This window comes from Oncorhynchus nerka, linkage group LG17 (assembly GCF_034236695.1).
Source record: "Oncorhynchus nerka isolate Pitt River linkage group LG17, Oner_Uvic_2.0, whole genome shotgun sequence".
NCBI classification, from domain to species: domain Eukaryota; kingdom Metazoa; phylum Chordata; class Actinopteri; order Salmoniformes; family Salmonidae; genus Oncorhynchus; species Oncorhynchus nerka.
Window position 1 is genome coordinate 23,319,874 of NC_088412.1, and position 14,973 is coordinate 23,334,846.

The window sequence follows — 14,973 nt, forward strand, 5'->3', positions numbered from 1 at the left end:
CAACATTGAAGGTTGTGCAATTTTTAACAGCAATATTTAGACTTTAGGGATGCCATCCGTTAGATAAAATACGCAACGGTTCCGTATTTCACTGAAATCAAATGTATTTATATAGCCCTTCGTACATCAGCTGATATCTCAAAGTGCTGTACAGAAACCCAGCCTAAAATCCCAAACAGCAAGCAATGCAGGTGTAGAAGCACGGTGGCTAGAAAAAACTCCCTAGAAAGGCCAAAACCTAGGAAGAAACCTAGAGAGGAACCAGGCTATGTGGGGTGGCCAGTCCTCTTCTGGCTGTGCCGGGTGGAGATTATAACAGAACATGGCCAAGATGTTCAAATGTTCATAAATGACCAGCATGGTCAAATAATAATAATCACAGGCAGAACAGTTGAAACTGGAGCAGCAGCACGGCCAGGTGGACTGGGGACAGCAAGGAGTCATGTCAGGTAGACCTGAGGCATGGTCCTAGGGCTCAGGTCCTCAGAGAAAGAGGAGAATTAGAGCGAGCATACTTAAATTCACACAGGATACCGGATAGGACAGGAGAAGTTCTCCAGATATAACAAACTGACCCTAGCCCCCCGACACAAACTACTGCAGCATAAATACTGGAGACTGAGACAGGAGGGGTCAGGAGACACTGGCCCCATCCGTACAGGGCCAAACAGGAAGGATATAACCCCACCCACTTTGCCAAAGCACAGCCCCCACACCACTAGAGGGATATCTTCAACCACCAACTTACCATCCTGAGACAAGGCCGAGTATAGCCCACAAAGATCTCCGCCACGGCACAACCCAAGGGGGGGGCGCCAACCCAGACAGGAAGATCACATCAGTGACTCAACCCACTCAAGTGACGCACCCCTCCTAGGGACGGTATGAAAGAGCCCTAGTAAAGCCAGTGACTCAGTCCCTGTAATGGGGTTAGAGGCAGAGAATCCCAGTGGAAAGAGGGGAACCGGCCAGGCAGAGACAGCAAGGGCGGTTCGTTGCTCCAGAGCCTTTCCGTTCACCTTCACACTCCTGGGCCAGACTACACTCGATCATATGACCCACTGAAGAGATGAGTCTTCAGTCAAGACTTAAAGGTTGAGACCGAGTTTGCGTCTCTCACATGGGTAGGCAGACCATTCCATAAAAATGGAGCTCTATAGGAGAAAGCCCTGCCTCCAGCTGTTTGCTTAGAAATTCGAGGGACAATTAGGAGGCCTGTGTCTTGTGACCTTAGCGTACGTGTAGGTATGTACGGCAGGACCAAATTTAAATATATATATATATTTTGTTTTCGAAATGATAGTTTCCGGATTCGACCATATTAATGACATAAGGCTCGTATTTCTGTGTGTTATGTTATAATTAAGTCTATGATTTGATAGAGCAGTCTGCCTGAGCGGTGGTAGGCACCAGCAGGCTCGAAAGCATTCATTCAAACAGCACTTTCGTGCGTTTTGCCAGCAGCTCTTCGCAATGCTTCAAGCATTGCACTGTTTATGACTTCAAGCCTATCATCTCCCGAGATTAGGCTGGTGTTTCCGATGTGAAATGGCTAGCTAGTTAGTGGGGTGCGCGCTAATAGCGTTTCATGTTAAAAGGAACCACCAGCTTTCAAATGTTCTGAGCAAGGAACTTAAACATTAGCTTTCTTACATGGCACATATTGCACTTTTACTTTCTTCTCCAACACTTTGTTTTTGCATTATTTAAACCAAATTGAACATGTTTCATTATTTATTTGAGGCTAAATTGATTTTATTGGTGTATTATATTAAGTTAAAATAAGTGTTCATTCAGTATTGTTGTAATCGTCATTATTACAAATAAATAAAAAATTGGCCGATTTTAATTGGTATCGGCTTTTTTTTGGGTCCTCCAATAATCGGTATCGGCATTGAAAAATCATAATCGGTCGACCTCTAGTGTAATGGCTTGGGGGTAGAAGCTGCTGAGGAGCCTTTTGGTCCTAGACATGGCGCTCCGGTATCGCTTTCCTTGCGGTAGCAGAGAAAACAGTCTATAACTTGGTTGACTGGAGTCTCTGACAGTTTTTTATGGGCTTTCCTCTGACAGGATGCTCTCCATGGTGCAGCTTTTGAACATTTTCGAGGATTTAGGGCCCCATGCCAAATCTTTTAAGTCTCCTTAGGGGGAAAAGGTTTTGTTGTGCCCTCTTCACGACTTTCTTGGTATGTTTGGACCATGGTGTCCACATCACCAACAAACTAAAGAACTTGAAACTCCATCGGCTCCACTACAGCCCCGTTGATGTTAACGGGGTCCTGTTCAGCCCACCTTTTCCTGTAGTCCACGATCAACTCCTTTGTCTTGCTCACATTGCGAGAAAGGTTGTTGTCCTGGCACCACACTTCTGACCTCCTCCCTGTAGGCCGTCTCATCGTTGTCGCTGATCAGCCTACCACTGTTGTGTCGTCAGCAAACTTAATGATGGTTTTGGAGTCGTGTTTGGCCATGCAGTCGTGGGTGAACGGGGAATACAGGAGGGGACTAAGTACACACCCCTGAGGGGCCCCAGTGTTAAGGACGTGTGGCAGACGTATTGAAGCCTACTCTTACCACCTGGGGACGACCTGTCAGGAAGTCCAAGATCCAGTTGCAGAGGGAGGTGTTTAGTCCCAGGGTCCTTAGCTTAGTGATGCGCTTCGTGGCCACTATGGTGTTGAATGCTGAGCTGTAGTCAATGAACAGCATTCTCACATATGTGTTCCATTTGTCCAGATGGGAAAGGGCAGTGTGGAGTGTGTTTGAGATTTCGTAATCTGTTGGGGTGGTATGCGAATTGGAGCGGACCTAGGGTGTCTGGGAGGATGCTGTTGATGTGAGCCATGACCAGCCTTTCAAAGCACTTCATGGCTACCGACGTGAGTGCCACGGGGCGGTATTCATTTAGGCAGGTTACCTTCGCTTCCTTGGGCACAGGGACTATGGTGGTCTGCTTGAAACATGTAGGTATTACAGACTCGGTCAGGGAGAGGTTGAAAATGTCAGTGAAGACACTTGACAGTTGGTCCGCGCATGCTTTGAGTACACGTCCTGGTAATCGTCTGGCCCAGCGGCTTTGAATGTTGACCTATTTAAAGGTTTTGCTCACATCGGTTACCAAGAGCATTATCACACAGCCATTCAGAACATCTGGTGCTCTCGTGCATGCTTCAGTGTTGATTGCCTCGAAGTGAACATAAAAGGCATTTAGCTCGTCTGGTAAGCTTGTGTCACTGGGAAGCTCGCGTCTGAGTTTCCCTTTGTAGTCCGTAATAGTTTTCATGCCCTGCCAGATCCGACGATCATCAGAGCCGGTGTAGTAGGATTCAATCTTAATCCGGTGTTGATGCTTTGCTTGTTTGATGGTTTTCTGAGGGCATAGCGGGATTTCTTATAAGCGTCCAGATTAGTCTCCCACTCCTTGAAAGCTCTAGCCTTGGCTTCTGGTTGGGATATGTATCACTGTGGGGACGACGTCATCAACGCACTTATTGATGAAGCCAATGACTGAGGTGGTGTATTCCTCAATGCCATTGGATGAATCCCAGAACATATTCCAGTCTGTGCTAGCAAAATAGTCCTGTAGTGTAGCATCCGTGTCATCTGACCACTTCCGTGTTGAGCGCGTCACTGGTACTTCCTGCTTTAGTTTTCGCTTGTAAGCAGAAATCAGGAGGATAGAATTGTGGTCAGATTTGCCAAATGGAGGGCGGGGGAGAGCTTTGTATGCATCGCTGTGTGTGGAGTGGAGGTGGTCTAGTTTTTTCCCCTCTGGTTGCACATGTGACATGCTTGTAGAAATGAGGTAAAACTGATTTAATTTTGCCTGCTTTAAAGTGCCCGGCCACTAGGAGCGCCGCTTCTGGGTGAGCATTTTCTTCTTTGCTTTTTTTTCACCTTCATTTAACCAGCTGGCTAGTTGAGAACAAGTTCTCATTTACAACTGCGACCTGGCCAAGATAAAGCAAATGGAATAAACAAACAAACATGCAGTCAATAACACAATAGAGAATATTAAGTCATATATATATGTGTGTGTGTGCAAATGAGGTAAGATTAGGGAGGTAAGGCAATAAATAGGCCATAGTGGCAAAATAATTACAATTTAGCAATTAAACACTGGAGTGATAGATGTGCTTATGGCCTTTTTATAGTGTTGGTTGAGTGCGGTCTTAGTGCGGGCTTCGCTTTGTGGTGGGAAATAGATGGCTACGAATAATACTGATGAGAACTCTCTTGGTAGATGGTGGTTGGCAACTTATCATAAAGTATTCTACCTCAGGCGAGCAATACCTCGAGACTTCTTTAATATTAGGCATCGCGCACCAGCTGTTATTGACAAATACACACACCCTCACCCCTCGTCTTACCAGAGGTAGCGTCTCTGTTCTGCCGGTGCATGGAAAATCCCGGCAGCTCTTTGTTTCTTCGTTCAGCCACGTCTCGGTGAAACATAAGATGTTAGAGTTTTTAATGTCCCGTTGGTAGAATAATCTTAATAATAGTTCATCAATTTGATTTTCTAACGATTGCACGTTAGCAAGTAGAATGGAAGGCATTGGGAGTTTACTCGCTCGCCTCCAACTTCTCAGAAGGATCCCCCAGTCTGCGTCCCCTTTTCCGGCGTCTCCTTTTCCGGCGTCTTTTCTTCATGCAAAAGTATGGATCTGGGCCTGTTCCAGTGAAAGCAGGATATCCTTCTCTTCGGACTCGTTAAAGGAAGGAATCGCTTTTCTGATGTCCCAAAGTTATTTTCGGTCATAAGAGACTGTAGCAGCAACATGAAGTACACAATCAGTTTAAAAAATAAGTTGCGCAAAACACACAACAAAATTACACTTGTTTGGGAGAATGTGAAACGTCAGCCATGTTCTTACATTTACATTTACATTTAAGTCATTTAGCAGACGCTCTTATCCAGAGCGACTTACAAATTGGTGCATTCACCTTATGACCTCCAGTGGAACAGTAGTGCATCTAAATCTTTTCAGGGGGAGGGGGGGTGAGAGGGATTACTTTATCCTATCCTAGGTATTCCTTAAAGAGGTGGGGTTTCAGGTGTCTCCGGAAGGTGGTGATTGACTCCGCTGTCCTGGCGTCGTGAGGGGAGTTTGTTCCACCATTGGGGGGCCAGAGCAGCGAACAGTTTTGACTGGGCTGAGCGGGAACTGTACTTCCTCAGTGGTAGGGAGGCGAGCAGGCCAGAGGTGGATGAACGCAGTGCCCTTGTTTGGGTGTAGGGCCTGATCAGAGCCTGGAGGTACTGAGGTGCCGTTCCCCTCACAGCTCCGTAGGCAAGCACCATGGTCTTGTAGCGGATGCGAGCTTCAACTGGAAGCCAGTGGAGGGAGCGGAGGAGCGGGGTGACGTGAGAGAACTTGGGAAGGTTGAACACCAGACGGGCTGCGGCGTTCTGGATGAGTTGTAGGGGTTTAATGGCACAGGCAGGGAGCCCAGCCAACAGCGAGTTGCAGTAATCCAGACGGGAGATGACAAGTGCCTGGATTAGGACCTGCGCCGCTTCCTGTGTGAGGCAGGGTCGTACTCTGCGGATGTTGTAGAGCATGAACCTACAGGAACGGGCCACCGCCTTGATGTTAGTTGAGAACGACAGGGTGTTGTCCAGGATCACGCCAAGGTTCTTAGCGCTCTGGGAGGAGGACACAATGGAGTTGTCAACCGTGATGGTGAGATCATGGAACGGGCAGTCCTTCCCGGGAGGAAGAGCAGCTCCGTCTTGCCGAGGTTCAGCTTGAGGTGGTGATCCGTCATCCACACGGATATGTCTGCCAGACATGCAGAGATGCGATTCGCCACCTGGTCATCAGAAGGGGGAAAGGAGAAGATTAATTGTGTGTCGTCTGCATAGCAATGATAGGAGAGACCATGTGAGGTTATGACAGAGCCAAGTGACTTGGTGTATAGCGAGAATAGGAGAGGGCCTAGAACAGAGCCCTGGGGGACACCAGTGGTGAGAGCACGTGGTGTGGAGACGGATTCTCGCCACGCCACCTGGTAGGAGCGACCTGTCAGGTAGGACGCAATCCAAGCGTGGGCCGCGCCGGAGATGCCCAACTCGGAGAGGGTGGAGAGGAGGATCTGATGGTTCACAGTATCGAAGGCAGCCGATAGGTCTAGAAGGATGAGAGCAGAGGAGAGAGAGTTAGCTTTAGCAGTGCGGAGCGCCTCCGTGATACAGAGAAGAGCAGTCTCAGTTGAATGACTAGTCTTGAAACCTGACTGATTTGGATCAAGAAGGTCATTCTGAGAGAGATAGCGGGAGAGCTGGCCAAGGACTGCACGTTCAAGAGTTTTGGAGAGAAAAGAAAGAAGGGATACTGGTCTGTAGTTGTTGACATCGGAGGGATCGAGTGTAGGTTTTTTCAGAAGGGGTGCAACTCTCGCTCTCTTGAAGACGGAAGGGACGTAGCCAGCGGTCAGGGATGAGTTGATGAGCGAGGTGAGGTAAGGGAGAAGGTCTCCGGAAATGGTCTGGAGAAGAGAGGAGGGGATAGGGTCAAGCGGGCAGGTTGTTGGGCGGCCGGCCGTCACAAGACGCGAGATTTCATCTGGAGCGAGAGGGGAGAAAGAGGTCAGAGCACAGGGTAGGGCAGTGTGAGCAGAACCAGCGGTGTCGTTTGACTTAGCAAACGAGGATCGGATGTCGTCGACCTTCTTTTCAAAATGGTTGACGAAGTCATCTGCAGAGAGGGAGGAGGGGGAGGGGGAGGAGGATTCAGGAGGGAGAAGGTTGCAAAGAGCTTCCTAGGGTTAGAGGCAGATGCTTGGAATTTAGAGTGGTAGAAAGTGGCTTTAGCAGCAGAGAGAGAAAAGGAAAATGTAGAGAGGAGGGAGTGAAAGGATGTCAGGTCCGCAGGGAGGCGAGTTTTCCTCCATTTCCGCTCGGCTGCCCGGAGCCCTGTTCTGTGAGCTCGCAATGAGTCGTCGAGCCACGGAGCGGGAGGGGAGGACCGAGCCGGCCTGGAGGATAGGGGACATAGAGAGTCAAAGGATGCAGAAAGGGAGGAGAGGAGGGTTGAGGAGGCAGAATCAGGAGATAGGTTGGAGAAGGTTTGAGCAGAGGGAAGAGATGATAGGATGGAAGAGGAGAGAGTAGCGGGGGAGAGAGAGCGAAGGTTGGGACGGCGCGATACCATCCGAGTAGGGGCAGTGTGGGAAGTGTTGGATGAGAGCGAGAGGGAAAAGGATACAAGGTAGTGGTCGGAGACTTGGAGGGAGTTGCAACGAGGTTAGTGGAAGAACAGCATCTAGTAAAGATGAGGTCGAGCGTATTTCCTGCCTTGTGAGTAGGGGGAAGGTGAGAGGGTGAGGTCAAAAGAGGAGAGGAGTGGAAAGAAGGAGGCAGAGAGGAATGAGTCAAAGGTAGGCGTGGGGGGAGGTTAAAGTCGCCCAGAACTGTGAGAGGTGAGCCGTCCTCAGGAAAGGAGCTTATCAAGGCATCAAGCTCATTGATGAACTCTCCGAGGGAACCTGGAGGGCGATAAATGATAAGGATGTTAAGCTTGAAAGGGCTGGTAACTGTGACAGCATGGAATTCAAAGGAGGCGATAGACAGATGGGTAAGGGGAGAAAGAGAGAATGACCACTTGGGAGAGATGAGGATCCCGGTGCCACCACCCCGCTGACCAGAAGCTCTCGGGGTGTGCGAGAACACGTGGGCAGACGAAGAGAGAGCAGTAGGAGTAGCAGTGTTGTCTGTGGTGATCCATGTTTCCGTCAGTGCCAAGAAGTCGAGGGACTGGAGGGAGACATAGGCGGAGATGAACTCTGCCTTGTTGGCCGCAGATCGGCAGTTCCAGAGGCTACCGGAGACCTGGAACTCCACGTGGTCGTGCGCGCTGGGACCACCAGATTAGGGTGGCCGCGGCCACGCGGTGTGGAGCGTTTGTATGGTCTGTGCAGAGAGGAGAGAACAGGGATAGACAGACACATAGTTGACAGGCTACACAAGAGGCTACGCTAATGCAAAGGAGATTGGAATGACAAGTGGACACACGTCACGAGTGTTCAGAAAGTTAAGCTTACGTAGCAAGAATCTTATTGACTAAAATGATTAAAATGATACAGTACTGCTGAAGTAGGCTAGCTGGCAGAGGCTGCGTTGTTGACTATGTAGGCTAGCTGGCATTGGCTGCGTTGACACTACACTAATCAAGTCGTTCCGTTGAGTGTAATAGTTTCTACTGTGCTGCTATTCGGGGCTAGCTGGCTAGCTAGCAGTGTTGATTACGTTACGTTGCGTTAAAAGAACGACAATAGCTGGCTAGCTAACCTAGGAAATCGCTCTGCTACACGATTATCTTTGATACAAAGACGGCTATGTAGCTAGCTATGTAGCTAGCTACGATCAAACAAATCAAGCCGTTGTACTGTAATGAAATGAAATGAAAAATGTGATACTACCTGTGGAGCGAAGCGAAATGCGACCGGATTGTTGAGTGCAGAAGTTCTGTTCGGTAGACGTTGGCTAGCTGTTGGCTAGCTAGCAGAGTCTCCTATGTTAAGGACGACATAAAACTACACACTCTAAACTACACAATTATCTTGGGTACGAAGACAGCAAAGACAACTATGTAGCTAGCTAACACTACACTAATCAAGTCGTTCAGTTGAGTGTAATAGTTGTGCTGCTAATCGGTAGACGGTGGACTAGCTAACGGTGGACGTTAGCTAGCTGGCTAGCTGCAGGGCAGTGTAGACTGCGTTAGGATGACGAAATACGATAATTACGCAATTATCTATGATACAAAGACGGCTATGTAGCTAGCTAAGAAGAAATTGCTAAGATTAGACAAATCAAACCGTTGTACTATAATGAAATGTAATGAAATGTAATACTACCTGCGGACCGAGTGCAGATGCGACCGCTCGCTCCAACCCGGAAGTGTGGGTGTTGTCGGCGTTGTCTGTGACCTGTGGGATTTAATTAGACATTGGCCTCAATGAATGCACTTTTTCACTGAACCCCAGTCTGTCAAGGCATGGAATACAGAACCAGTCTTCTCAACTCCTGATAACCTGCCTGTCTGAGAATCCATCTCTCCTGCCCCTCAGCACTCCAGAGTCCTCTGGAACCCCAGTAAGGGCTCACCACTTCACTCAGCTTGACTGTTTCCTGTACTTTAACTACACATTGTAAATCCATTAAACATGATGAAAATAGTATATTTACCCTGATCTGAGATAAATTATTCCTAACTCCAGGATCGGTGTTTGTATATGTCATCGGTGTTAGCATGTTTCCCTCCACACAACTTGAGGAAAGTCACCCTCGGAAACGCCCAGCCTGGCCCTTGTCTAGGTGAACGGATACAGATAGAATTGTCACTTTTCAGAAATCCTGCCATGGGGGGCTACTCCACTATAATAAAATCTATCAGGGGAATGAATTTAATCCCCCGAGCTCTCACCCGCCCCTCCCATCCCTCAATCTCCTCCCTCTCCCGTCTCCTCCCTGGCGGTGATAAATGAGTCAATTATGGGTGGCAGCACCGGCCTTCTGAAGGGGAGCGGATGTGCTGTTATTACCTGTTGTAGCCTGGTAATGTTGCAGTATTAATCATATTCTAATTTCCCAGGCCCTCACTGCTCTCCCCCGCATAAATCTGCTACACACAAACAAGTCAGCAGCATGCCCGCCGGGGTGAAATACAACCCTGGGCTGGGGAGGAGGGAGGATGTGTGTTATACAGGACACTGGGGAGGGGTGTGTGTTAGAGGACACGGGGGAGGGGTGTGTGTTAGAGGACACGGGGAGGGGTGTGTGTTAGAGGACACGGGGAGGGGTGTGTGTTAGAGGACACGGGGAGGGGTGTGTGTTAGAGGACACGGGGGAGGGGTGTGTGTTAGAGGACTCGGGGGAGGGGTGTGTGTTAGAGGACTCGGGGAGGGGTGTGTGTTAGAGGACTCGGGGAGGGGTGTGTGTTAGAGGACACGGGGGAGGGGTGTGTGTTAGAGGACTCGGGGGAGGTGTGTGTTAGAGGACTCGGGGAGGGGTGTGTGTTAGAGGACTCGGGGGAGGGGTGTGTGTTAGAGGACTCGGGGGAGGGGTGTGTGGTAGAGGACTCGGGGAGGGGTGTGTGGTAGAGGACACGGGAGGGGTGTGTGTGGTAGAGGACTCGGGGGAGGGGTGTGTGTGGTAGAGGACTCGGGGAGGGGTGTGTGTGGTAGAGGACACTGGGGAGGGGTGTGTGTGGTAGAGGACACTGGGGAGGGGAGGTCGATGGCTAGTTCCTTAAAGGAGCGCTGTGTGTGTGCTTGGCTGAGGATTCCTGGAGTCCCATGGTGGGTCATGGTCACATCAGGGTGACTTGGCAAGGACTGAGGGAGAAATGGACAAATGGAAGGAAGAAGAGGGAGGAGGGGACTGATAAATGGTGAGAGGGAGGGGACACACAGGGCAATTAGAAGGTGAAGGTGGACAAATGGAGAGCGAGAGAAGATATTGGCCCCATCCCTGCCCTTCAATGACACCTTGGTCCTGGGAGAGACTGCAGTCAGGTCTGGTCTGGCTGGGAGGCAAGCGCTAAGTGTGAGCTCAACTATTCCTGGTGTGCTCTGAAGCGATGTCCTGTCACCTGCCCAATCCTATCTCTGCTGGCACACATCTATCTGCAGGTGTCTGTGCTGCCTACTAAACATGGATGTTTGTGTTAGTTAATGTGTGTGTATTTCTGGCTCTGTGTGTCTTTGTGGGCGTGGGAAAACTTTTTGAATTATATTGTATGAACACTTTTGAACAGGGTGTGTATTATATAGATATGAGTATCTGCTGTCTTGTAAATCTTAACCTCTTCCTTACAGCCTGAAGATGGAGTGTGAGAAACTGGCCACAGAGAAGACTGAGATCCAGAGACACTATGTTATGGTGAGACCCTCAAACACAGTCGACAACATACACTCAATCCACTCCACCTTGGGTGTTGTAACAAACACCATTCTGATGATTCTTGTCTGCAGGAGAAAAGTTGAGATGTATTGTGTTTCACTGAGCAGGCAGACAGTTCAAGGGCTTTATTGGCATGGGAAACAAACTTGCCAAAGCAAGTGAAGTAGATAATAAACAAAACCAATTAACAGTAAACATTACACTCACAGAAGTTCCAAAAGAATAAAGACATTTCAAATGTCATATGTCTATATACAGTGTTGTAACGATGTACAAAGGGGAAATTAATTAGCATAAATATGGGTTGTATTTACAATTGTATTTACAGGTAGCCTAATTGCTTTGGGCCAGTAACCGAAAGGTTGCTGGATCGAATCCCCAAGCTGACGAGGTAAAAAAAACGTTGTTCTGCCACCGAACAAGGCAGTTAACCACTTCTTAACTTGCCTAGTTAAATAAAGGTTACATTACCCCCCAAGTCTGTATTTGGCAGTAGCCTCTGTGTTAGTGATGGCTGTTTAATAGTCTGATGGCCTTGAGATAGAAGCTGTTTTTCAGTCTCTCGGTCCCTGCTTTGATGCACCTGTACTGACCTCGCCTTCTTGATGATCGCGGGGTGAACAGGCAGTGACTCGGGTGGTTGGTGTCCTTGATGATCTTTTTGGCCTTCCTGTGACATCGGGTGGTGTAGGTATCCTGGAGGGGAGATAGTTTGCCCCTAGTGATGCGTGCAGACCTCACCACCCTCTGGAGAGCCTTGCAGTTGTGGGCGGAGCAGTTGTCGTCTGCAAACTTGGTGATTGAGTTGGAGGCGTGCATCGCCACGCATTCATGGGTGAACAGGGAGTACAGGAGGGGGCTGAGCACGCACCCTTGTGGGGCCCCTGTGTTGAGGATCAGCGAATTGGAGGTGTTTCCTAACTTCACAAGGGTACGCGCTCAGCCCCCTAGACTCCCTACTCTTCTTTTTCTTTTTTTTTCTCATGATTTTCTTGGGTCTAATTGTGTTGCTGCCCTGTGGCTCTGTCTGTTTGTGTTTGTGAACAGAGCCCCAGGACCAGCTTGCTTAAGGGACTCTTCTCCAGGTTCATCTCTTTGTAGGTGATGGCTTTGTTATGGAAGGTTTGTGAATCACTTACTTTTAGGTGGTTGTAGAATTTAACGGCTCTTTTCTGGATTTTGATTGTTAGTGGGTATCGGCCTAATTCTGCTCTGGATGCATTATTTGGTGTTTTACGTTGTACACAGAAATTATTTTTGAAGAATTCTTCATGCGGAGTCTCAATTTGGTGTTTGTCCCATTTTTGTGAATTATTGGTTGGTGAGCGGACCCCAGATCTCACTAACTATAAAGGGCAATATGAGTTCTATAACTGATTCAAAGTATATATTTTTTTTAGCCAGGTCCTAATTGGTATGTCAAGTTTTATGTTCCTTTTGATGGCATAGAAGGACCTTCTTGCCTTGTCTCCCGTCTCATTCACAGCTTTGGTAGTTACCTGTGGCACTGATGTTTAGGCTGGGGTATGTATTGTTTTTTGTGTGCTCTAGGGCATTTGTGTCTAGATGGAATTTGTGGTCCTGGCAACTGGGCCTTTTTTGGAACTGTCTCGGGTTAGACTGGCTGTGTGTGTGTGTGTGTGTGTGACTACACAACACCACTGATGCCAGCATCTGGCAAGGGACTAAACATCACACCCACTGGAAACCACATGGACCACACGTGTTGTCTCCAGCCCAAATATGGGTAATCCTCCACATTCCCTTAGAGCAGGCGGTGTTCAGACGAGGCGTGATCAGAGAGCCCCCTAACCGCAGTTGACTGTGTGGTGCCAGGCCCCACTGTTGCAAAAGGAGCTATGTGGTAGCCTGGCACAGCCCTGGCACTCTACCCATTTCTCGCTTCTTTTTTTGGGCTCTGAATTTGAGTCTGCAAGTTGCCTAGCAACAGCTCTGAATCTTGGCACAGCGGCAGAACAAACAGCCAGCTGTCTCTATATATATATATATATATACGCGCACGCACGCGCTTCCATCTCTTTATTTCTTCCACCTAGCTGACAAACCACTCACTACTTACTCCTCAATCAACCCTGTTGAAAATGACATGTCAGAATGTCACAAGGGACGTCTGTTTTTAAAATGATTTGAGCTCTGCCCGATGATGATTTTCCATCCTTGTTCTGAACCGATTGATTGACACACAATCTCTGGGCTCACATGCCAGGTTGGCATAGCTTGGAGCTGAGGGCACAAAATAAATGAAACAAAATGACTCGCCCATTCATCTAGCCTTGAAAGGTGTATTTTCTTTTTAGATCTACATATATGCAAATGTATAACCATCGATTTACGTCTAATTTTTACAGTATTACGAGATGTCCTACGGCCTTAATATTGAAATGCACAAACAGGTGAGTACAACCGCCTTCCATTGTCATCTCTCCCCCTCTCCCTCCCTCCCTTTCTAGTCAATCTGGGTCTAGAGGAGTTATGTATGCTATGCTGCTGGGAGAATCTAGTGAACTGGCCTCCAGCACAAAATGCTAATCCGCCAAGGGTGGACCCATGACACTGTGCTGCTGTTGCATTAATAGGATCTGCAAACAGAATTCTTATTTCTAGACAGACAAGAGGAGAGATGTGCCCTTCCTAAAGCAGCTGGAGCATCCTCTTTACTCCCTTCAAACATTCTCTCTCTTACCGCTGCTGACTTTACCCTCCCTCTCTAACTTTCTCCTCCTCTGGATCTCCCTCTTTCTCTAACTTTCTCCTCCTCTGGATCTCCCTCTTTCTCTAACTTTCTCCTCCTCTGGATCTCCCTCTTTCTCTAACTTTCTCCTCCTCTGGATCTCCCTCTTTCTCTAACTTTCTCCTCCTCTGGATCTCCCTCTTTTTCTAACTTTCTCCTCCTCTGGATCTCCCTCTTTCTCTAACTTTCTCCTCCTCTGGATCTCCCTCTTTCTCTCACTTTCTCCTCCTCTGGATCTCCCTCTTTCTCTCACTTTCTCCTCCTCTGGATCTCCCTCTTTCTCTCACTTTCTCCTCCTCTGGATCTCCCTCTTTCTCTCTAACTTTCTCCTCCTCTGGATCTCCCTCTTTCTCTCTAACTTTCTCCTCCTCTCGATCTCCCTCATTTTCTCTCTAACCCTCTCTCTCCTCTCTCACTGCCTCCTCTCTCTCCTTCTCTGCCCATCTCTGTTAGTATTTTCCTCCCTCCCTCCTGCAGGTATACAGTCCATGCTGCTGAATTTCACTTTAAATCAGGTCACTGCCTTCGGAGCGTCTGCTCTCTTCCTTCGTTTCGCCATCTCAATCGCTCTGATTTTGACAAGCCACACAAATCACCCTCCTTCCTTCTCCTTCTTTCTCTCTAGCTCTTCCTTCTCCTTATGCATCCTGCCTCATTGGCTGTCAATTCCTCAAGTGCACAAGAGCCTCCCCTTTCATTTCACTCTCCCATTTTGTTCTCCCCTCTTTATCCTCTTTCTCTTGCTCTCATTTTCATTCTCTCCCTCCCACCATGCTGCCCTTCTCTCCAATCTCCCTGGCTCCCTTTCTCCTGAAGATGACATTCAGTAGTTGGCGTTCTCTAACAAGAAATCATTGTGTTTCCCTGGGGAGGGAGCTGATGGATTTATGGAGGAGAGTGCTGAAGGGTGGGCACTGCCTGTCTGCAGAATAGAGGGAAGTGGATGGGGGGGGCAAGAAGGAGAGGAAGAAGAGTGTGAAGGAGGTTGTGGGTGGGAGTTCACCACAGCATCAATAAATCACTTAGTAGAGAATGGTGTGGGGCTGTGTGGCCGGCCGGAGCGAGAGGAGAGAGGAGAGGCTAGCTGTCAGCAAGACTAATGACCCCCAGTCATAATGATGTTGTCATCATGATCTCTGCATGAATATCATTACTGGTCTTAACAGGTTTGCTGGGGGCCACCGCTAAGTTAATGAGGGGAGGGAGGGAGAGCTGTGTGGATCAGAGAGGCAAACGCCCATGGCTAAGCCCACTGGCCCCCAGCAGGTAGGCACACACACGCACAGATGCTGGCCATGAATATTTTAGC

General features: G+C 48.6%; 1 protein-coding gene across 9 annotated transcripts in view; it reads left to right on the top strand.

The window, feature by feature from the left end:
* Positions 1-14,973, top strand: part of LOC115144912 (transducin-like enhancer protein 1) — a 51,225-nt gene that overhangs the window by 16,656 nt on the left and 19,596 nt on the right. For all 9 annotated transcript variants that reach the window (XM_065003067.1, XM_029686046.2, XM_065003064.1 and 6 more), the window contains 2 exons: positions 10,828-10,891; positions 13,282-13,326. In XM_065003067.1, coding sequence (XP_064859139.1) covers positions 10,828-10,891; positions 13,282-13,326 — 109 coding nt within the window. The remainder of the gene's footprint in view (positions 1-10,827; positions 10,892-13,281; positions 13,327-14,973) is intronic.